The 22,804-nt window shown below is 36.0% G+C and overlaps 1 protein-coding gene across 4 annotated transcripts in view; it reads left to right on the top strand.

The window, feature by feature from the left end:
• The window catches only part of RABGAP1L (RAB GTPase activating protein 1 like), a 280,747-nt gene that overhangs the window by 54,425 nt on the left and 203,518 nt on the right, over positions 1-22,804 (top strand). For all 4 annotated transcript variants that reach the window (XR_003398896.1, XM_026853549.1, XM_026853550.1 and 1 more), the window contains 3 exons: positions 4-170; positions 4,752-4,896; positions 19,657-19,750. Coding sequence is in view for 3 of the 4 variants with exons in the window: in XM_026853549.1 (XP_026709350.1) it covers positions 4-170; positions 4,752-4,896; positions 19,657-19,750 (406 nt within the window). In the remaining variant the exon portion in view is untranslated. The remainder of the gene's footprint in view (positions 1-3; positions 171-4,751; positions 4,897-19,656; positions 19,751-22,804) is intronic.

Below are 22,804 nucleotides of genomic sequence, written 5' to 3'. Positions count from 1 at the left end.
TAGATAAGCTTGTATTCATGACTGTGGCAGTGGATATGGTGGTTACTGAAGTAGTAGAGCCAGTGCGGTTTTTGCTGGAGACTGTTGTGCGTGTGTATCCTGCCAATGAACGCTTCTGGTATTACAGCAGAAAAACCTTCACAGAAACTTTTTATATGAAGCTAAAACAGGTAATGCATGCTTGGTTTTTAAAGAAAAGTTGATGCTGGGAACGTTTGTTTTGTCTGTCTTAATTTGGCCTGTATAAAAATTAACATGGCACCTGCACTTCAGTAGTTTGTTTCATTTAGCTATTTATTTCTGAGATGCTTAAATGCATAACGGATAAGTAGCATATATAAATGTTCGGTGACTTTGTAAACTGAATTATAATGAGTCATAAGTCATTGGCTTTGTGGGCTTAAATAATTTTGAACCTACCTGTTGAATTCTCTATAATTTCATACAGTCAGACCTGTGTGCAGACATTTAAAGCAAGTCCATTTGACTAGTAAAATTGGGAAGTGACTTTAATTGTTCACTTGTAAAATAAACTGATACATAACTAAGGGAAATCCTGGCTCCTGAGATTCAAAAGGTAAGTGGTTGTAAGAATAGAATCCATTAAAGGCAAAGAAACCTAATGTAGAGGTTTAAAAGAGTCAGGCTATTGTTTTTTCAAAGTATCTGAGAAGGTAGATCTCTCCATGTTTTCAAAAAGAGAAGTTTGGAAGAAGATTATCTGGAAAACTAAGTTCTGCTGCAATGGAGGATTTGCCATGTTTTCAGCCTTGTGGTTGCTGATGAGGGTATAAAATGAAGTATGTTCTTTTCCTTCACTGCCTCAGGGCTTTATGAAATATGAAGCTAAGGGCATTATTGTTCCAATGATTTATTCAGTTAGCATTGTTCATGTGATTTCTCACTGGTGATTGGAACATTATTGAATGTCCAATAGCAGTAAAGAAATAACCTTTTTAGCAGACTTTCTTCTCTGAAGTTTTTCAGTTTGTCAGTCCCTTAGAATTTGGCTTTTAAGTCACGTTGTACAAACACTGCTCGGTTCTACAGAGAGGGGGAAGTGGTTAAGGGTGAAGCTTAATGCATAGTTGCATATTCCCCCTATGTTAGTTTTCCCAGTCCTGTGCTTGTGTGATTAATGTGCATTTATTTCTTCCTCAAGCATGAGAGATGATATGTCCATCTCATCTGCTAATGTTTGGATAGTTACTTGTTGGGTAGAATGGTAAAGTCTCTGTTTTTGGCATTGGGTGAGGTACCTGAAATGTGTGTCTGCCCATTGTCAGTGTAGGATGATGTGCAACTGCATCCTCCCACAGCGATGCTGACCTGCTTTCTCCAAAGACTTACCTTGTGGTACTGCTTCAGGCAGTGAACAGCAGAGGCTAACTGTATCATTTGCATTGAAACAGTGGTCCATCATCTTTGACTAATGAAACCACAGAGCAGTGATTTAATTTGACTGAGCCTAATGTGAATATTTAAGTTGTCATCTTCCTGTGGGGTACAGTAATAGGTCTGAAAAAACAAGCTATGTTGATGTTACATGGCAAAAGTACCATTATGTTTAACATTTAGCGAGTAAATAAATCTCACTCAATGCTGTTTCTGTATTTCTTCTAGAGATTAGCATAGCAACTTTGAATTTAAGAAAATCTGAGAAAACCAACTGTAATTTGCAAGTGTTGAGAATATCTACATTTTAAATTTAAAGAAAATACATTTGAAAATATTACATTCTCAGCTGTTTGATCCTTTTCTAGAATCAGCTAAGCTTTCCTTTTAGATCACTTAAAACTGTACCATTTTTAAATGAGCGATATGGATGCTTTCTTTTTTTCTTTCTCACCCCTTATAATGTGACAAACATTCACATGCCTCCCCTCTCTGAAGAAACACATGCATCTCTTCCTGCTGTAAAATTCTGAGGAGCTGTTCTACAGATTTTTGGGAAAGGAATGCTTTTAATCTTTGTAATCTTTCTACAAGATCAGGCCCTTATTATGGATGACAGAATCTCTCTGGTTGATCTGTAGCAAGTCTTTCTTTAGCCAGTTATCAATTGGACAACTGGCATTGCAGTAGCTGTTCCTGCCAGTACCTCTAAAGACACTGTACGTCAGGGCACTCTTACTCCTTGGAAAACAACTTTGCAGATGGCATTGGGATCAGCCATTTGTGAACTTTTGGGGAAAGTAGTTGGGCATAAGTAGATTCTAGTAAACCTAACAGTGGATTAATATCGAAAACCTCAGCTTCAAAGATAGATGGCTTCTCTGCACAGGACAATGAATCCTGTGGCTTAATTTCCTGCTGATGTAAAATCATGACGATAATGCTATTGGTCATTGTGCAAATGTATCATGTTTGACTGGGGAAGAAATTAATTCATGCAGTCTGCCCTGTTCTAAGTTCTAGCATGCAGAACCCTTGGCAGTAAACTTTAGACTTGGGCTGTCTGAGCAAGGTGCCCATTCCAGTAAGGAAGCCTGTTAACTGATGTTCCAAGGGGAAGCAAGCAATGAAATGGCATTTTTCTGCAAGGGGTGAGTGGGACCTGTCTGTTTTGGCAGATAAAAATCAAAACTCTTCTGAGGAAAGATTCAGGTAGATTTAGTAGTCTGAACCGAGATTGGCAAGGTGCAGTCAGATAAGAGGAATTACACAAATGCAGATTGCTACATGATTTAAGATCATTTTCTCTGTCTATCTGTTGCCCTATGTTACTCATGCATATTTTCATCATTAAAACATGATCCTTGTGAAGGTGGATACCTGTAGATAGTGAATTCGTGCTTCAGAAAAAAGCAATAACCAAATTATTTGCATTTTCTAGACATGGGTCTTGCATTTAAACAGAATATGTGCAATGAGTTGAAGACCTGTAATTCTTGTAACATGCAACAAAATTCATAGTACCTCATGCCCTTTATTCCTTCAAAAATAAAAGCTATAGATAGTGATGGTTAATAATATTAGTAGCATCAATACTTGATTGATTTAATCAAGTACTTTGTAATTATTTGATAATGGTGTTCTGTGGGAATAATATTCTGGGATAATGTCTCCAATATCATCCTGCTCAATGTTACAAAATGCAGGGTATTTATGCCTACACCCCAAAGTTCATTAAGCTGATTTAATGAGAAGTTCAGTCAGCAAAACTGGCTGATAATTGGAACCACTGCTTCCAGGCAGTATCATCTTCAAAAGAAGCAGATCTGAACAATTAATGTAAAATACAGTAGGAAAGTTTTCTCAGTATGAAATAATTTATACTGTGTCAGTCCATGCAGTCTCTATTTAAGCTACCTGTCTGCATAATTTCACCAGCTTGTTGAAATTGCAAGTGCTGGTCAGCAGTTCATGTGTATCTCAGTGAAGGTGTCATTGAGTCTTCCAACTCAATCATAATTTTGTTTTTTAAACAAATTGAATGTTCTCTAACTGAAATTATGTTCTTTTTCATGGTTAATTTGATGTTTTTAATACGGTCAAAAACTTACCTTATTTTACCTGATTAGACAAGATGCACAAAGAACAAAATAACACAGCATTTTGGACTGGTTCATTTAATACAATCATTAGTTTGCAATTCTATACCATTTTCTACTAATACATTAATCACTGCATGTCACTAATAATTGTGTTCAGAACTGTAACTGAGAGGAGAAACTAATACTCCTTTTATTTAAAAACTTGCAACCTTGTATCCAGTTCTTCAAGTATTGGTAACTAATTTTTTTCGTGTGCAAGTCCATTGAACATGAAAGATTTAGATTAAACTCTGAACTTTTCCAGCTCAAAGTAAAAAAACCAAAACAGAACAGCTTCCCTCTGTCCCCAGCCTTTGAGGTAGTTTGCCTTCAAAGTTACCAAATTCCTAATAAGACAGATTTGGAAGAAAAACTACTTTTACAGAACAAAATTATTTTCACTGAAAGTATTCTGACCTGAAATATATATAGTTACAGATACTGCACTCATATTTCCAATTTAACTGTTATATTGACAGACATTTATGATTTCTACACATCTGCACACACAGACATGCACACACACATGCACATATATAAAAGTAAGAAATAATAAAAATTAGGCTACAAACTCAAATTTTATAGATATGTACAGCTACTACATTTCCTTATTGAAAGGAGTATATTACAAATAATACTCACTGGAATAAATATCAAATTTTCTGCTTATTTTTATTGCATAAAACACTACAAGGAGCTTTTCACAATTTAAGGCTTTCAAAAGTTTTGCATGAGGTTTTGTTTCTTCCTTAGTCTTGTCTTTACCTACTAAAAACTCTTACCATTAATTTTTTTCCCCTGCCTCAGGCATTTGATTCTTCTTTCTGTGTTGTCAGTTACTCAAATATTTTCCTGTTTGTTCTCTCCTCTTTTCTTTTGCTGTGGTTTCTCTCTGACCTCATATCATTATAGCTATTTAAATGGAAAAGCTTTTATCATCATTCTTCAAATACTTCAAATAGTTGTTAAGAGGCAGCTTTGGAAATAATGCAGTTTTATTTATATTTTTTACTTATAAAATTTAGAGACTCAGAGCTGTCAACTCCTGCCAGTCTTGGTGTGCCATTGCAAAGAAATCAGAGGGAATCTTGCTCAAACTGTTGTTCAGCCTTGATAGGAGATTTGTTTGTATGTGTTTGGGTTTGGTTTAGGCATGCTATTAGAACTGTAGCTATCAACAGTGGGGACCTAATACATACCCATATTTTGTTTCAGTCTGAAGGAAAAAGCCACACAAGTGCTGGGGATGCAATTTATGAAGTTGTCAGTCTGCAAAGAGAATCTGCAAGGGAGGAAGAATTAGTCAGCCCAACAAGTGGAGGAGGGCCTATGTCATCTCAGGAGGATGAGGCAGAAGAAGGTAAGAATAAATGAATGCTTACAGCTCCCATAGATAGTACTGTCACATTTCTGCTGTTAATCAACTCATTTAATTCTTCCTATTTGTGTCTATTAGAAATACAACTGTTTTGGACAAAAAGATAACACATAATTTTCTACTAGCAGAAGTTCTTTGGTAATGGCATTTTTACCCACCCGTTATTTTGAGTTATTCCAGTAGCAGCAGCACACAACGCATGTCCATTTTTTTCCTGTGTGCTTCAAAATGTGTTACTGATGCACTTAGGCTCTCCTTACAAGATAGAAAACCTTTTCAAGAGGGATTTTTTTCTGAACAGAAGCCAGTTGCCTTGAATGTGCTGCTAAAATACAGCATTGAAATGGCAGGCTTTAAATGCCTGTTCATAAAGAAAAAAAAAAATCTCAGACTCTCATGGGGAATTCTTGCACCACTAAACTGTCTGCTTAGCATGTGATTTGTTTTTTTCTCATTTATAACTAGGGTTTATCAAAATATCTCCTGATTGGGTTGGGGATTATGTTGGAGATTGCTTCTAACAGTACCTCAGTGTATTTCTGACTAGTGGTTGGTTGGTTGGTTTGTTGTTTTTTTGAAGTCCCTTGGCCTACTGTCATCTCTTCGTATTCTGAGGGTTAGCCCGTAGCATTCAGAATAGTCTTTCTTTTTCCCGTTCTGGATCTGGTATCTGAGCTACCACAACTCACGATAGTTTTACAAAGTTATTCTTCAGATTTCTGGAACTGTTCTGTGAATACTATAAAAAGTCTCACTTACTGCAGCAGAAAAATTCCTTCTTGATTCTTAATTATAGGTAAGTAGTTGGATATTAGTTTATGCAGCACGAATCAGAACTCTGATTACCAGAGTCAGGAGCAGACAGGTATGGTTACGTGCTTACAAAAGCCCCGTGTATCCCAGGTGACACCAGGCTTACAAAACCCACAACCAGGTTCTCTTTGGTGAATTGAAAACCTTCTACTGATTCCTGGGAAGGGAGCAAGTCGGGAACTGACTGTCGGTGTTATTCCCTCCTTTGTATCTAGTACAACTTTTGAATAGTAAAAATACCATTTTTCTCTAAAGGAGCCTTTATATTTAATTGGTATTTGGGATTGCTTTACTGTTCATAGCAAGAAGTATTTCAGATTTGACCTTTGGGTCTTGTGGTTCAGTGTAGTATAGTTCAGCATCTGTGGGCGTTGTTTTCCTTGCTGGGTGTTTGAGCTTTGTAGTCAGAATGTTTTCTGGAGCTTGTTTGATAGTCTGGGGTATAAGGAATTGCTCGAATACTTTTTTTTCTATATTGCTTCTTCCTGGGAAGAGTAAAGCACCGTTCCAGCATTTGATGAGCGTAGCATGATTAGTAATAATGTGGATATTGTCGTCTTAGTACTGTTATAGAATGGCTTTATTTTATTATATTCCACTGGGGTATGAACCTAAGTTTAACTTCAGTTTAGCTTCCTAATGCTAGTTTCCGTATTTTAAATGTAGATTACTTCCTAAGAGAAGACATTAAAAATATCATGATGTGACTCTGTTCTCATGGAAACTGCATTTAGAGTTATCTGCCTAGAAGTTATCTATCCTAGTGGATATGCAGGTTAAATGAGTCATTTTCAGTTGTTCTAAATAAATCTCTTCATTCTTTTTCTTTCTTTTTCTTTCCAGGGTACTAATTATGATGATGGAAAAAAAACCCCTTGAGTTTACAATGTTTTGTCTTAGCCTTGGAAGAAAGCTTTTTCTGTTCTTTAATGTTAAGGATGGTAGCTACCTGGCCATGTAGCTTTTTTTTCTGCTTGCAACCTAACTAGGGCAGGTGTGCATTATAAGGACTTCACTGTTTAATAGGCCAGAGACTGGTGTTACCATTACAGATACTGAGGTTTATTATCTCTTCTCTTTATTTTTTTGGCTATATCCTCATATGTATCCTACATTCCCACAGTTTATTACTTAATTTACTTAGAAGCACTACATATTGCAGTTTCATTTGTATAAGCATGCATGCCTCATTTGCACCTTACCTGATTTCTGTGTACTCTGTGTGTGTGTGTGCATACACACAGCTCAGTGGGATGGCTTATGTCATAAGTATATGAATAAAGATGTTCATAAGAAAGAAGGCATTTTTTTTCAATATTCTTGTTCTTTTTGTTTTAATGTAAGGCCAAACATGATTCCCACCCTCCCCCCATAGTGATGTAAAATAATTACTATCCTAGCGTTAGGCGTAGTCCCTTTCAAATGTGCAGCAACTGCATATAGAAAATTGAAATCATATAATCCCTAAATAACATTCTTAGCTTTTAATATTCTTGTCTCATTTTAGCTTTATTTCTCATCTGAACTGCTATATAAGAAAATTAAGATCTTTCCAAAGAGTGTTCAATAGCTACTTAGAGATCTTTCAGATCAACCTCACTTTTAAAAAAATTATTAATATTGTAATAGGTATTTCTGGCAACCCAGTCATCTAAGGTTCCTTGCTTTGGAGATAATAATTTTTAAAATATAATTAATAGTAATGATTTCTTGTCAAAATCTAGAATGTAAAGTACACCCCTTGATAAGAAGTTTTCTCTTAGATTCAGAATATAATTTTAGAATATTAAGATATGTAATGAGTAAATTCTTACACTTCCTGGAAAGGTTTCAAATAAAGTCTATTTAAGTATCAATTTTATCAATAAGCAGAAAAGTTCAATGTTAATATTTAATTTTGAGTAAAACCTCGTAACAGGGTGCAGAGCACAATTGGTTGAGCTAATCTTTCTCCTTTTGGAGCATTAAGTCTATGTGAGAACATCTATAGAAGTGATGGTTTGTATATTGCATTATTCAGAAAAGGCAGAGCTGTGCAGGGCATTTTTATTGTAGTGTCATTCTGTGGCAGGATGAAGTGGCTGGCTGCATATGTGAGCTAAAGGATTGGAGAAAATTGCTTTTCAGCAGAAGCATTGGCAAGGAGAATGCAGTCCTAGAAACAAATAACAAAGAAGGGGAAGAATAGCTTGGCTGCTTTTAGCACCAGTGCTTGCTTAGACCATATATGAAATTATGACCTTCCTTTGCCTCTAATATTTTAATAATTTGTTAGGGTTTGTTTGTTTTTTTTCAAACTATAATATAACATTTCAGGAGAATACTAGATAATTCAATTTGAGTTTCTTTTTGAATCTAAATAATTTTAGAAGGTTAAATATCACTGTAAGTGGGAACAATTATTTTTAAAAACAGAAAACAGTCTTTAAACTGATTGTTACTGAGTGAAGATTTATTTTTTTTTTCTGATTTTTTATGTGGTTCCAAGTATCTGGTTACTAGCTCTTGTTCCAATCCATAATTTGCCTACAGAGTAAACACAGGATGTTTGGCTGACACCCTGAAACAGGTAATTCATGCCAGGTAAAAGATAACATGCCTACTAAGTCTCCAAAAAGAAGTTTCTTAGCGTGAGTTGTAGATTGCCTCTACAACACTCTCAGATGACTTCCAGGAATGCAGTACTGTTTGGGTTTGCATTTTTATTTACTGCAATAGTAGGTTTCTTGATTGTTTAGATGTTGCTTTTCCGACAGCTGGGAACTGAGCAGGGATGCACTTGACAGCACAGTGAATACTGATCCATAAGCAGTGGACTTAAACCAAAAAGAATCCTATTGAAATGTGTTTGGTGTTTAGTTATTGGCCTTTAATGAGAAAAAAAATTATATCTAAATATCACATATAAGTAGGAAAGCAGCAAACAAGAAGAAATAACAAAGAGGGTGAAACCTTATCTCTGTGTGTTCTCTAGCTCTCTTAAGAATAGGAGATATTATACAATAGAACAATTAGCATAAGTGGTATGAAAATTCAGTGATGGTGAAATTTGACAATAAAAATAGAAATTACAGGATAGACGACCCTGAAAGCCTCAAAGAAATCTGAATATGATGTATTGGACAGCAAAAAAAAGATGGTGTGTACAGTAGATCAGGAGTGGGCAATACTAAATGATCGGCAATGATCAGCCAGACTAAATTAGGATACTGTGTCAAAAGTTGTGTGTGGGCAGAGGCTGTTTTCAGGATTCAAAAAAGCAAAGAAGTAGAGGTGGTGGTGGTTTAGGAGTCAATAGAGCTATTGAGAGTATTTTGTGATAAAATAGGGATTTACGATGAAGGATAGTGTGAACAAATGAAGATGACTGAGAAAAATGACTAGTAGTGTGGAAATAGTCAACTCTGCATTTTTATCTAGATTAAAAATAGCTTTCTGTCATTCATAGGAACTGTTTGTTACATTAATCCAATACAGAGTAGCGTTGGTGGGTCCTAAACAAGATCAGTTAAATCTGTGTTGTAGTCTTTTTGCTATTTCCATACAAATGAACTAAAACTTGATAAATACTAAATTCATGAGGTCATTTGACTAGTGACAACTTTCAAACAAGAGCCCTTTGCTTCAGTTCCATAAGAGATGGATTTTGAAATACAAACACTTCTTAAGAATACAGATCTATAGCTTCCAGATGAAAAGAAAATATTCCTGATGAGCCTGATGTCGTTTTATGGACTTTACTATTCATTCTCTTTTCTATTTTCATGCCTTACAAGTTAACTTTTGTTATTAAAAATTATAAATTAAAATTATAAATTAAAAAGTTATATATGCCTTTATATTCTATTTTTATGCCTTACAAGTTAACTTCTGTTATTAAAAAATATAGAATTAATCCACTCAATTGACTTCTGAAGCTATTATTGTGCTGCCAGAAATGTTATGCCAGATATGATCCTTTCCTTAGTATATTAAAAAAGAACCAACAGAGTGCAGAAGACTGTATTTTTTTAATATGCCCTGAATGGTGGTAGTTCTTGTTGGTAGTTGTATTTAAATTTGTTCATGCAAGTATGGCTTTTCTGTTAAAAAAAATAAGTGTTTGAGAAGTTTTGAATTTGAATTTTGAATGAATCTTCTGTGGATTACGTAAGTATTTAATGAAATTGCAAGGTTGCAAAGGAAATGGAAAATTGGGGAATTTGAAGGTTGTTTCTGTTCCAGGTTTATAGGGAGATGGAAGTACAGGGAAGGTCATCTGCCCAGGGCTCAGACTCCTGTCCTGTAACCCAGATTGCTGCTGGAGAGCGCTTGTAAGCTCAGTGTTCGAGCTAGGCCCTCAAGAAATGAGTGACTTACTCTGAGCTATTATAGTCCCCTCTTCATCTCCAGTGTCCACGAGACGCTCCTGCAAGGTGTGTCTGGGAATGCTTTGTAGGAAGGGTTTCTTTCTTTGATAAAATCTGTTGCTCATGCTGACTTTGTGAAGTTCAAGGCAAAACATAATTCCGTAATTCTGGCCTGTGGTTCATCAATACTCCAGGGAAATCTGTTGACAACTTCGGTTTATTCTTGCAGAATGATAGGAAAAATGACTCTCAAATTAAGGGAATTTTCAGTTCCTTGGGTACATAGGTGAAATCTGTATCTTGGATTTCAATCTTTTTTTTTTAAATAATTTACACAAAATCACTTCAGATTGTGGTACAAAATAGGCATTTTTCAGTAACAAATCAGCATAAATTGGTGTTTGCATCTGGTCTGGAAGCAATTACTGATTATTTTGAATGTTCTGGACACTTTATTTCAATAGTGGTTGTCCTTGTTTGCCTATAAACAATATGTTACTTTGAAAGTAATTTGGAAAAGGATTTGTAATCTTGTTGGCTTATTAGGAATCAGAACTTCCTATTGCTAGAGGATCTTCTCAGGTTTCAGTTATGAGTGCCACAGTTATGTGTGGCCTCAGGCTGCCGCTACTATGCTCATATAATTTCACATTTCATGTCATTAAAAAAATTATTTAGCCACTTTTATATATAAATGATGAAAAATACTTTTCTCAACAACCAGTTCCACCTGACTTTTTTCTAATAGTTATTAATCTCAAAGTGAGATTCCTGTCTCTTTAGTTTTGGTCATTAGCTTTCTAGTGTTTTGTTCAGTCTCTGTATTTTATAATCTTAAGTGTTTGCATACTGCTTTGGCATGCTAAGTAAATGCCAGTAAATATAAGTAAGTATATAATTTGTATGTGTTCATAATGTTGAAGGGGTTTTTTTTTGCATTTGATTATATCAAATATGGCAGTAGAGACTAATCTACGAATTTGTAAATTTCTAATATGGAGTAAAGAATTGCATTACCTTATAATTGTGACAACATCTCAAATTTGATTTTTCTTGCATGTTCTCAAAGATGTCAGTTTTCAGACAGCACAGTACATGTGAAAGATGTTTATATTTACAAGAATACCTCCACTGTGCAGCATTTAGTTGGCTTTGTCATCTGTGTGGGAGCAAAACTACTGAACTGAAACGATAATTTTTCTCCACTCTCTTATTCAGCTTTAAGCATTTGTACATCAAATTTAGATATGTCATGGTGGCTCACTTGTATGTTCCCTGCACAATGATAAAATCTTCTCTATGTGCATGTTTCTATACTCACATTTGGATGCACAGTTAAAGTTTATTTTTGTGACTTTTTAAAAAATTCTTGTTTAATATGACAGTAATGCAGGGCCTGTGCAGAAACTATACCACATAGAATGAAGATATGTTTTTAAATGCAGAACTTCTTGTTGTATTAAAAAGCAAAAGTGGGTTTGGCTAGCCATTTCACACAACCAACAGGATTGTTTCAAAGTAGAAGTGTGGGTCCTTTGAGAGATTTTGCACAGACTTCTTTATAACATCTGTGAAAGCTGTTATTGTATGCAGCGAGTGAAAGACAGACATCATCTAATCCCGTACTGTTCCACCCTCTTTCAGTGTTTATCAAGCGTAGGGTTTTTGGAATCCAGATTTTCAGTTAAATAGAGAAGCAATTAAATTTGCAAACTGCTTGCAAGGTAATCAGAATTTTGAGATTTGTCAGCGTTAGCTTTTGCTTGAATGATTTGAAAGTGAGAAATGTGAAATATAATTCATAACAAGGAATAAAAATAAAAATACTGGTTTTCCCTATTACTGGTTTGCTTTTAGTGAAGAATCCAGGTATCTTTCTTTTTTGTCTTTGCTCTCTCTGTGTGTAGTTCAACAGCTACCAAATTAATTTTTCTCCAGAATTCAATGCAAGTCATCTTTGTTCATATTCATAAATCTGTATTTTTTCTGCTCCTTATTATTGCTCTTCCCTCTCAATTATAAACTATACTGAGGATTGTAATTTCATAAATGTGTCATTTGGAAGGCATTTTCAAATCTTTTTGTGTTCATCAAAATACGTTGTAATGCACTGTAAAGTTGGACCTTTCTGAAAAGCTACCTTACTTAGTAGAATGAATTTCATGACTTAAACTTTGTTTCACTTTTGCCTTTCCTGGCAAAACTATAGTTCATGCACCATAATTTCCTGTTACCTTATAAATCGAAACTTGCTTTTTTGGAGGCCTTCCTCACAATCCTCTTTCATCTAGTAAGTATGGAATGATTCCATGTCAGTAACGTCTATTATCTTGTTGCCCTGATAATATGCTGCCAACTTCAGCTCCCTCTTCATTTTTGTTCTTCTCCTACATAAAAATCAAACTTCTCATTTTTGAAGTATTCCAATTCTATTCCCAACTATCTTCATAACCTAATTTCCTTCTCGTTCAGGCTGCTCCAACTATATTATTTTTCAGTTCCACCTACTCTTTATTTCACTTGTAACAGCTTCTCAATTAAAAGTCATTAAAAATCCTTTCTTCTTCACATCAGTGCTCAAATCCCACCTGTTCATTTTTATCTGCTGTATTCATGAATTTCTACACATTTTAGGATGTACTTCACTTTTATGCTGGAATTCTGAAACAACAGTATAGTTTTCCACCTTATCTGCCTTTTTTGTTAACTGACAAATGAGTTTGACTTCTAAGGTATTGTCATGTTGCAGGTTATCTAGTAGATTTCTTTAAAGAGAACTGAATCTGTTGGAAAAGTAGCTCTGTAGCTATATAATTGGTGTTAAATGTGGATGAGGGAAAATTATTTAAAGGAAAATTTTAAAAGTAAGATGCAAAAAAAAAGCCTGTTCAGAAAGCCCTCACCCCAAACCAAAGAAAAAATCCTCTTTCAGTGTAAAACCAGGAAGATAAAAAACATTCAAGCATATTAATACCTCCATTTTTGTTGACATGAGTAAGCGTTCTTAACTGGAATCTATTTCTTCAAGCCAAAAATGAAAATACTGATAAACATAGTTGGTTACTTTTGTTTGAAAGAGTCTGTTAAGTACCTGATCAGAGAGGGGAATATTTGTGCTATCTGACTTTTTTCTGAGTTGGTTTCTCACAGAATTTTGTTACAGTCTTTGTACAACTTGTCAGTGTTGCTGTGAATACTAGTGTTATCCTCTAAGGGTGCTCCATGTTCTGTATTTGTGGGCTCCAAAGCCTTGTGTTGTCAAAATAAATGAGGGGGAAGAAGAGGCCAAGATTTTGTGTCTGTGTGTTTGTTGTTTTGTGTTTTTTTATTTGTGTTTTTTTTTCTGTGGGCTATTTGCTTATAATAAAGAGTTACTCTGTGCATAATTCATCTGCTTTGAGCATTTGATGCCTCAGTATTTTGTATGAACACCTCTCATCAAGAGAAAATACAGACTAGCTGGAGGAAAATAATCGGAATTGAGTGGAAGTCTGGAAAATGTGTCCTTTGAGGAAAGAAGCAGAGCTTTTTAGAGAAGAAATAATAAAGACAAATATCCTTTTTTTTTTTTGTTTGTTTGGGTTTTTTTTTGGAAGTGAGATATGCTAAAATTATTCAGGAGAAGAAGGTGATTGGCCTAAATTGCAGGTAAAAAGAATTAGGCTCGAACTGAGAGATACAGTCCATAGAGTAAGAGTAATGAAGCCCTTGGAATTAACTTCTTAGGGAGGCAACCAGAGGTTTCTAGGGTTAGGTTGGACAAGTATCTGCAGCGGATTATCAGTTCAAGACTTGTGTTCTCTTTAGTCAAGTTAAAAAGTAAGAACATGGATAACCTAGTGGAGCTGTCTCATAAGGCTTGTCTTAATCACTCCTGTTGCTATCTTGGGAGACAGTCAGAGCCTCTTGTGGTTTTACAGCACTCCAAATATGTATAGCCATTTTACTGCATGGGTGGGCTCCTGTGGCACTTCATCAATTACAAATACTTTATTATAAAAACCAACCAAAAACCACAAGTGTGCACCGCTGCACCCCAAAATAACTTTATTGCCATTTTATTTAAAAGTAAAAATTAAATTGTAATTTAATTTTTAAATTAAATAAAAATTAATTGTAATTCTGAAAGTTTTATATGTTTTCCATTAAAAATGGCATTTCAGGCTATTCTGGATCAGACTAAATCAAAAGAGGTGCCTCTGCTATGTGGAAGATGGACCACTTTGGAAACCATTTTCCAAATTATTTGTTACCAAGAATAATGAGCCGTAGTTTATTTTGCTAAAGGAGATGCTAAAGTGCTAAGAGGTCTTTCATACCAACAATCTTACTTCTGCAAGTTGGAGTCTGTTTTTCAAAGGGAGGGGAAAAGCTATAACTGAGCCTAGTCAGTAGAGTATTGTTACATAATAAATGTTAGTACTGGGCCACTTAAAAAACAACTGTTTGTGCCCTATTCTGAATAGTCTGCTCATATAATGAATAATTTATGTAATGAGTGTTTCTAAATGGAGTAGGCACAAAATTATATATATCCAATAGACTGCTAATCTTCTTATTCTTGAATGTCCCTACAGATTTTTGAAAGAGAACATTTTTTACACATGATTATGTTTGTCTATAGGTATACTGGCTAAACAGACAACATGCACAATCTGTTATCCAGAGGTTCTCCCCCAACTTGAGTGGTATCTGTACAGGCTTCCATATTTATCTCATGCAAATGGAAAATGTCCAAAAGAAGAAAAGCAAATGTCATTGGGCCAGAAGGAAGATCAAGGTCAGTCTAACCTCAGTCCATGGGAGCAGATGTGGAGCAAATACTCCTGAAAGTAGTTTCTAAACATGTGAAGGACAAACAAGGTCTTTGGGAACAGCCAGTGTACACTTACGAAGGGCACATCATTGTGGCCAAGCTCATGGCTTCCTGTGACAAGGTAACAGGTGCTGGGGACAAGGGACAGACAGTGGATGATGTATACCTAGATTTTAGCAGAGACTCCAACACTGTGTCCCAGAGTCCTTATCATTAAATCAGTGAGATGGGGACTGGATAAGTGAAAAATAGTGTGGTTGGAAGGTTGGCTGGACTGTTGGGATGGAAGAATCAATCAATGGTGCAAGGTCCTGCTGGCAGACAGTAAGTAGTGGTATCTTTCAGGGATAAGTACTGGGCTCAGTGCTGTCAAATGTCTTTAGTAATCACTTGCATGATGGGACTGAGTGCACCTTCAGCAGGTTTGTGGACAACAGCAAATTGTGGGGAGTAGTTGATAATGGTGGAGGTCAGGGGTCCTTCTCAGAGGGACCTGGACAAGCTGGAGAAATGCACTGGCAGGAACCTTATGAAGTTCAACAAAGGCAAGTGCAAAAGTCCTGTATCCATGATAGAATAATCCTGTGTGACAAGACAGGCTGGACACTAACCAGATACAGAGCAACTTTTCCAGAAAAGTGCCTGGAGATCTCAGCAAGCAAAAAGCTGAAAGCAAGTTAGCGGTGTGCCAATGCAGGAAAGAAGGCCAAGCACGCCCTGGGCTGGGTGAACAGGAGTCTAGCCAGCAGCTCCAGGGAAGTGATCCAGCTCCTCTGTACAGCACCTGGAGTACGGGGTCCAGTTGTGGGCTCCCCTCTGCAAGATGAACACTGACACACTGGAGCAAGTCCAGTGGAGGCCACCAACCTGGCCAGACTGCAGGAACACGTGACCTGCAGTGAGGGGTTAAGGGAACTGGATTTGGTTCAGACTGGAGAAGAAAATGTGCAGAGGAGAATCTAACTGTTGTCTACAACTACTACATTGGAGGACTTGGAGAAGATGGAGCCAGGCTCTTCTCAGAGGTGCACAGTAACAGGCTGAGAGGCAACAGACACCAGACACAAGTTGGAACCTGGGAAACTCTGGTTAGATAAAAGGATGGTTTTAGTGGGTTGGTTGGTTTGTGTTTAAACCATGAGCATGGTCAAGTAGTGGTTGTGCAGAGTGATTCTACAGTCTTCTTTCTTGAAGGTGTTCAAGACTCTACCCTCCCACTCAGGTCCATGAGTGACCTGATCTGAGTAGGACTGCTTGGAGTAGGAGGCTGGACTAGATGACCTACAGAGGTCTTTTCCAGCCCAAAGTACTCTTTGATTCCATGATGATGCCATGCAGACTGATGCTTGGTGTGGAAGCATGATCTTTCAGCCTTGCTATAAACAGACTCTGAATTCAGGGAATTGGTTCATGAGGCATCCACAGAGTTGAGGTTTTTTGGAATTTTCTGAATCACATTGCAATTCAAAACACACAAGCAAAAAACCTGAGAGGCTTACTGTAATCTGTAAGTTTTCTTAAAGGCTATTTGTGTGTACACACATTTACAATCCTCGGGTTTGCTCTCTTGAGTTGTCTCCTGTCCTTCTCCCATCCTGATGAGGCATAAGTTTTATTTTCCATTTGAGAGGCTGTGAGAGGTCAGGGCAAATAAAGAAAGGGAGAAATACATGATACATTTAGAGGAAGAGATCTATGCTTTCCCTGCAGAATCAGGCTGAATAAAATCATGCTCTGGCTAATGCTGCTGGCTTATAGATGCTATAGAATGTGGAGGGGAAAAAAAGGTATAAAAGTATACCTCAGAGAAGAACATCTACAGTTAAATATCCCTCCCACAGCCTCTTTTTTCTTTTTAATCTATACCTAAGTGCTTACACAGGTTAGAACATCTAAATAGTCTTTAGAGTGGAAACAAAGTAGAGATTTTTTAAAAGCTGTTTATTCTCTCTTCTTTGCCTTGTTCTATTTTGAAGTTTGACGTTAGCGTCTTTTGAAAGGGAGCATATGGCATTTCTAATTAAGGCCTGTGATTTTCTGACATATAACTGAATAATACATTCCAAATACTGTTAAACCTTCCAGATGAAAGAATTTTCAGGGTTGAAGCACTGTAGCTTTGTAATATATCTTGCTGGAATACATATGCTATGTAACACTGATCTCCTTAAGAACTTCGAAGAATTTTCCATAGAATACCAGCATAGCGAGAAAAGAAGCGGTTTGTTTCTTTTGTCTGACGTTAGTATTCCTTGGCAAGCTCAGATTTGGATCAGATAATAACTAATGTGCATTGTTCCTGAATGTATTCAGTGTAGCTTAATTTTTAAATGTTTTGGCCTGATTGGGGTTTTTATGCACTTTTCTCAGATTTTGTGTCAGACTGCAAGATTTGTTTGTGTATATTTTTACTGGGTGCTCTTGCAGAGATGCATGATAGTTCTACAGTCTCTCTAAAGTAACTAAAATCTCTCCTTTTGAGAATTTTGTGCCAAATTATCTTCCTTTACCTTGAATGTGTGAAACCTTTCTGTAATGGTGGTTTATTATAAATATGTGGTGTGAGCCAGGTTTACTGAGTTTCTTAATATGTACCAGTATCATTTAACATGTACCTTATGTCTCTGATTGGCCAATGTACTCAATCTAGAGAAGGCTTCCTCAAAATTTTTTTTTCCTTGTTTCCATGGGAAGTAGAAGGGCTGTATTTATAATTGAACTCATTGATCCAGTTAGGCAAATCAGGAGAGGAGAGCATTTAAAAAATGTAATGAATTTAATTGCTTTAACTTAACTTTTTTTAGTTACTACCAGGCCTGCGTAGTAAGTGAGGAGATTGGCCTTTACCATATTTTTGGTAATTTTAAAATGAAATGAAAGTTGAGTCTTCAAGTACTTCCACTGGAACTTAAAGGGTTCCTTTGGTTACTGGGAAACCTTTTATAGTGATATCAAATTATAGTTAAAATTATACATTTGGGGTTTTTGGATCTTGATTTTTCCATCCTCAGATCTAATGAACATAGGCAAAAGTTTGGGAAACATTAAAGTCAAGTTTCCAGTAGATTTGTGATAAGTGTGGGTGGTTGTATTTTGTGGGTTTTTGGTGTTTTTTGTTTGTTTGTTTTTGTGGTTTTTTTTTTTAATTCTAAGGGGAAGTGTTTAAATACAGGTTGGTGTTGTATTTTGGGGCCTGTAAAGCTGTACCAATAGCTTCCAGTCTAAACGGTTCCACTAATCTAATGTTCAATGTGAAATACAAAGAGATTTCCAAGATGCTTCTTTCTTCTTTCAAGGCAGCACTTTTGCTATTAGTTGTCCTTGAAATACAGTATATGCTGTCTTTGTTCTCCTTGTTCATTGTCAGATCCAAGCACTGATGATATTTTTATTAATGGCTTGTGTTTGACAATTGCTGAGACTATAAATTAGAAATGTGTAATTGAAGTGAGAATGTCAAGGATGAAGACTTAAGTGGATAATTGTATAAGTACTGAAGATCCTCCTCTATCTCAACTACTACTGTTGCCTACATGAAGTTGGAGGTGAAGGATTCAGTGTAAGTGAGGAATTAAAGATATTAGGTTAGCAACTGGATGTGACTGAACTGTGTTGAAGAGAGTATCTGAGGGATTTTGGGAACAGATGTATCTTTGGTCTTCCTTTTTTGTTTAATTTTAGCTTCTTGAGACAGCTCAGCTTATAGGAAAGAGCAGCCTTGGAGACCTTTTAACATCTAAACTGTCCATAGCTTCAGAGGCCTCTGAGGATAATGGGGCTGTTGCAGTGTCTCTTTTTAGGTTGTGTTTCATAGTAAAGATGCTGAGAACTGGAGCACTGTCAGTGTTTTGTGTTGAAATTATACTCATGTTTAATTTTTAGCAGTAATTTATTCAGATAAAATGGGGAAAAGTCCAAATCCCTGCAAAACCATGTTCACATGAGGAGCTGCTCTAAAGAGTTAGACTGCTCAAAGTACTGTGGACAGCTGCATAAACCTGTAAGACACATGGAAATTGGGACAGTTACTTGGATTGGGTGGTTACTTGAGCACGCCATCCCAGGCTTGTTATCCCTTCTGGTTTGGGTATTAGTCGTTTAATGACATATATCCTTCTGTAAGTCATTTATTCTTAATACTCATGGGGTTTCTTTTCCATTTGAAGTATTCTCTTCTGTTCCTTACAATATGACCTTTAGTATCACAGTGTTGTTTTTACTGCTCATCCATGAACTTATTTCAATTAAAAAAATTACTTTATGGCTCTGAGTAGGCTTCTTGAGATCAGAGTATCATATGAGAGCAAAATGGCATCTAAGGGATGCAGTGTAATGAAGGAGTGTTATCTACTATGCTTTAAAAGAGAGTTCTCTTTCTGTGAAGTCTGGAGTGGATATGACTTTTAGATAATACTGCATTGTAAAATTTCATTAAATGGATAGTTGACAGCCTTGAATCTTTTCTCACATATTGCTTTTCTAAATCCAAGTCCTTTTTCCTGTAAAAGTGCTGTGAATTATTCCCTAGTCTTGTTCTCTTAAACTTTATGGTAACTTTATTAATACACTTGTTTTGTCAAGTCTGCTAAACGTTCTTTGCAGTTCTACTAGTATTTTCTATGTCCTTTTGTGATTTTAAAACTGATATGTGAGAAGAATTTGTCTGAGACCTATATGTAAGCATCTTTAATGTCTGTTCTCATTGGAAAATCTGTGCATGCTTTTGTTTTCTTGTTTTGTCTTTTTTTTTTTTTCTTTTTTCAGAGAGTGATAATGAACTCTCCAGTGGCACTGGTGATGTGTCAAAGGATTGTCCTGAGAAGATTTTGTATTCCTGGGGAGAATTACTGGGGAGATGGTAATGCTTCATTTTTTTAAATTTAGATTTTAAATACTAACCTTTTCTTTGTTTTATGACACTATATGGTCCTGAGTAGGAGGTTTGAAATTCTTCAGCTTACACAGTTTAAAAACTAAAATGCAAAACACATTGAAGTGTGTTTTTTTTAAACCTAGTTTAAAAGGACTGGTAAATCATCTTATTTTAGCTTACAGTTATTTGACAATCTCTCCCACAGAGTCTGCAACTCTTGCTTCATTCAGTGTTTGAGAATATGTCCATGTATGCTCACACTACAGGTGTGTCTTCAAATGCAGAACTTCCTGTCAACCTATGTTCCTTGGGGCTGGATCTTAAGCACTCATAAAACTCAGTGCCTCTTAGTGCTAGGATAGAGAAGGCGGAGCCATTTGTGCTAACCTAAGCCATTTGTGCTAGCTGATGTACGTTTAATTGATTTATTTTGAATTACACTTTTTTTTAATGTGCTATATGTAGGCACTTGAATTCTGGAAGGACTGTGATCCTCACTGAAACTGTTTCTGTTGGAGAGTAAAATGAATATTTGTAAGCCTAGAGTATGTTCTCAACAGTGTTATTTCTATGGTTTAATTAAGTGCTTCAGTAGCAGCATATACTTTGCCAAGAGAGGAGAAGGGCTGTCTGTTTGCTACCTCTGAGAGAATTTACACTATTAACAAATGCCAGAACCACTTACTTTGTTTTCCCTTTGTAAGTAATAGCTCCTGCTGCCTGAGACAAAAATAATTGGAGGCCCTTAACCTGGAATTGGCAAAGTTTCCTTTTCCTAACTCCAAAAAGAGCTGAAAAACATTTTAAGGATTTATTTGGGCAGTCACCTCTCTTACTTGGCCACTTTGTAGCTTTGGAGGAACACAGCATCCTGCTGCTGGCCACATCTTTAAGGGACATCTCATGCAAAGGTTACTAAATGAGACAAGATTTTAACAGAACCCTACCCTCCAGGTAGGACCCTCCTGCTAGTTTTTAAGTATTTTGTCATCCAAGTTTCTGGCCTTAATGAAAGATTTTTTTGGGGTAGCACAAATATTTAATGAAATGATTGTAGAAGTACAATCATTGTGTGATTGGCTGTGAACCCTCTGAATGTTGAATAGAGGAATATGTGGAAGTCACTTGATCCCTATAGACAAATGTGTTTTCCTCACCTGAAAAGGCTGTATACAGTTTAGCTCTGGAGCTTTTTAGAACTTTACAAAGCCTGTTCTAAAGGACATCCCAAGAGAGAGTTTATAAATTCTTCTCAATTGTATATCTGGCAGCCCAATGCCAATGAGGAAGGCCATCCTCAGTCCTTGAAGAAATGTGTGGCAGGTTTGTTTCAATCTGCATTGCATTTGCGTTGGAAGATGCTACTTTTTTTTTTTTTTCACCTCTGCTAAATTCATCTATTGGTTGACTCTATTAACTTTTGCCCTTGACAAATATCTGACCTGCTGTGGATAAGCATGCTGAAGGAAGGAACTGCCCACGGCTCATTCCTCAGGTGTCATGTAACCAACTGTTTCTTCAAATTACTCAAGTATACTATTCAGTGAGACTAAACGTTTAAGAGTTTTGGAGTAAACTCTTTTGAAGTCCCTACAAAACTTAAACACAACTCAGAGAATCATTTAATAGTTAAAACACCCTAGGTAAAATGAGTTAAGAAAAGGATGAGAAATGGGAGGTCCCATCCAGCTTGAAGACTAGCAGTAGCAAACCTTTTCTTTAGGAGTGTCTCAAGTAATATTACCTTTTGAGATAAATTCAATTGTATAAAATACTTAAATTCTTGAATAGTGTTATGTTACATTTTAAGAACAAAACTTGGAAAGAGTAACGTGAAAAAAATTGAAAACTAAAAATAGATTGAAATAAAATTTCTAGTGTGTTGAAAACTGCAACATATGCTAGTAGAATATCTGTGCACTTGTAAAAAAAGTAAATAAACAAAAAATAACATTTCTACTTGGAGAACTGGTGTGCTGATTTGTCTTAGATGAAGAATTTCTTGCACCTTAATTGCTTCTTGTCATTTCACTAAAATGTCACTGTAACCTAACGGACTGACTCAGCAGAAACATTGCTGCTAAAGTCTCCTTCACACATATAAACAGCAATAAGAATAAGATAATTTACCAAAAAGATACAGTAAACAGTTGGAAAGTAATGGAGTATCTTTTAACTTATTTTACTGTTTACTGTATCCTCAGCTGAGTACTTAATTATTTCTGATGTGTGTGGTGTTTGGTTTTTTTTTTTTTAAAAAGTAGCAATGGTCAATAGCAGTGTTTGATCAGAAATATTTGTCAAGCTGGAGTGTAGTCTGTTCATAGCTGTTGTGTATCCTTCTCTTTGATGTTTTAAAATTACCTCTTTTAATTTTGCTGAGAAGAATTAAATCACTTTGTAGCAAATTAAAGATGTCAGTATCTATGAAAGACCCGTTTTTCCCCACATGCTAGAGGATAAGACTAGAATAAGACAAGCTTTTATTTTATGCTTGTTTCTGTTATAGTCTGGTGAAGCAGGTGTCAGAAAGTGTCTAGGAATGTAAGGTGCTTGGGCCTCTACACAAAGGAGGGGAAAATGTGTTTGTTCAGTATTGTAGAATACAGACTATTAATGATCAAGCTGTTTCCCAAACAGACATTCAGAAACTGAGAAGTTGTCTATTAACATTACAGAGTTATGCTTTACTGCATGGACTAATGTTGCTAAAGTATTACCTCTACAATAAACCTAACTATATATATGACAAATCCAGTAAAATCTGGTGTACTGTGGCATGCTTAATTCTTAATTGTGAATATGTTCAGTAGTAAGGATGTATTACAGAATGGAATGTGCATCTCTGTTAGTAGTTGCAATAAGCTATTTATATTGTTTTCTTGGTGTCACTGAAAAATTCCCTGTTATGTTTCTATGGGAATGCACCTTGTTAGCTGTTCATTTTATTTTACGTGCTTATCGAGTCCTCAGAGGTGGCCTTCTGTGTTTCTCATATAACACATGTGACCAAACCCACGTAATAACCAAACTAATCTG

Source organism: Athene cunicularia (genome assembly GCF_003259725.1).
Source record: "Athene cunicularia isolate RWA chromosome 8 unlocalized genomic scaffold, athCun1 chr8_part1, whole genome shotgun sequence".
Lineage (NCBI taxonomy): Eukaryota > Metazoa > Chordata > Aves > Strigiformes > Strigidae > Athene > Athene cunicularia.
This window is presented reverse-complemented; position numbering and strand designations above follow the sequence as displayed.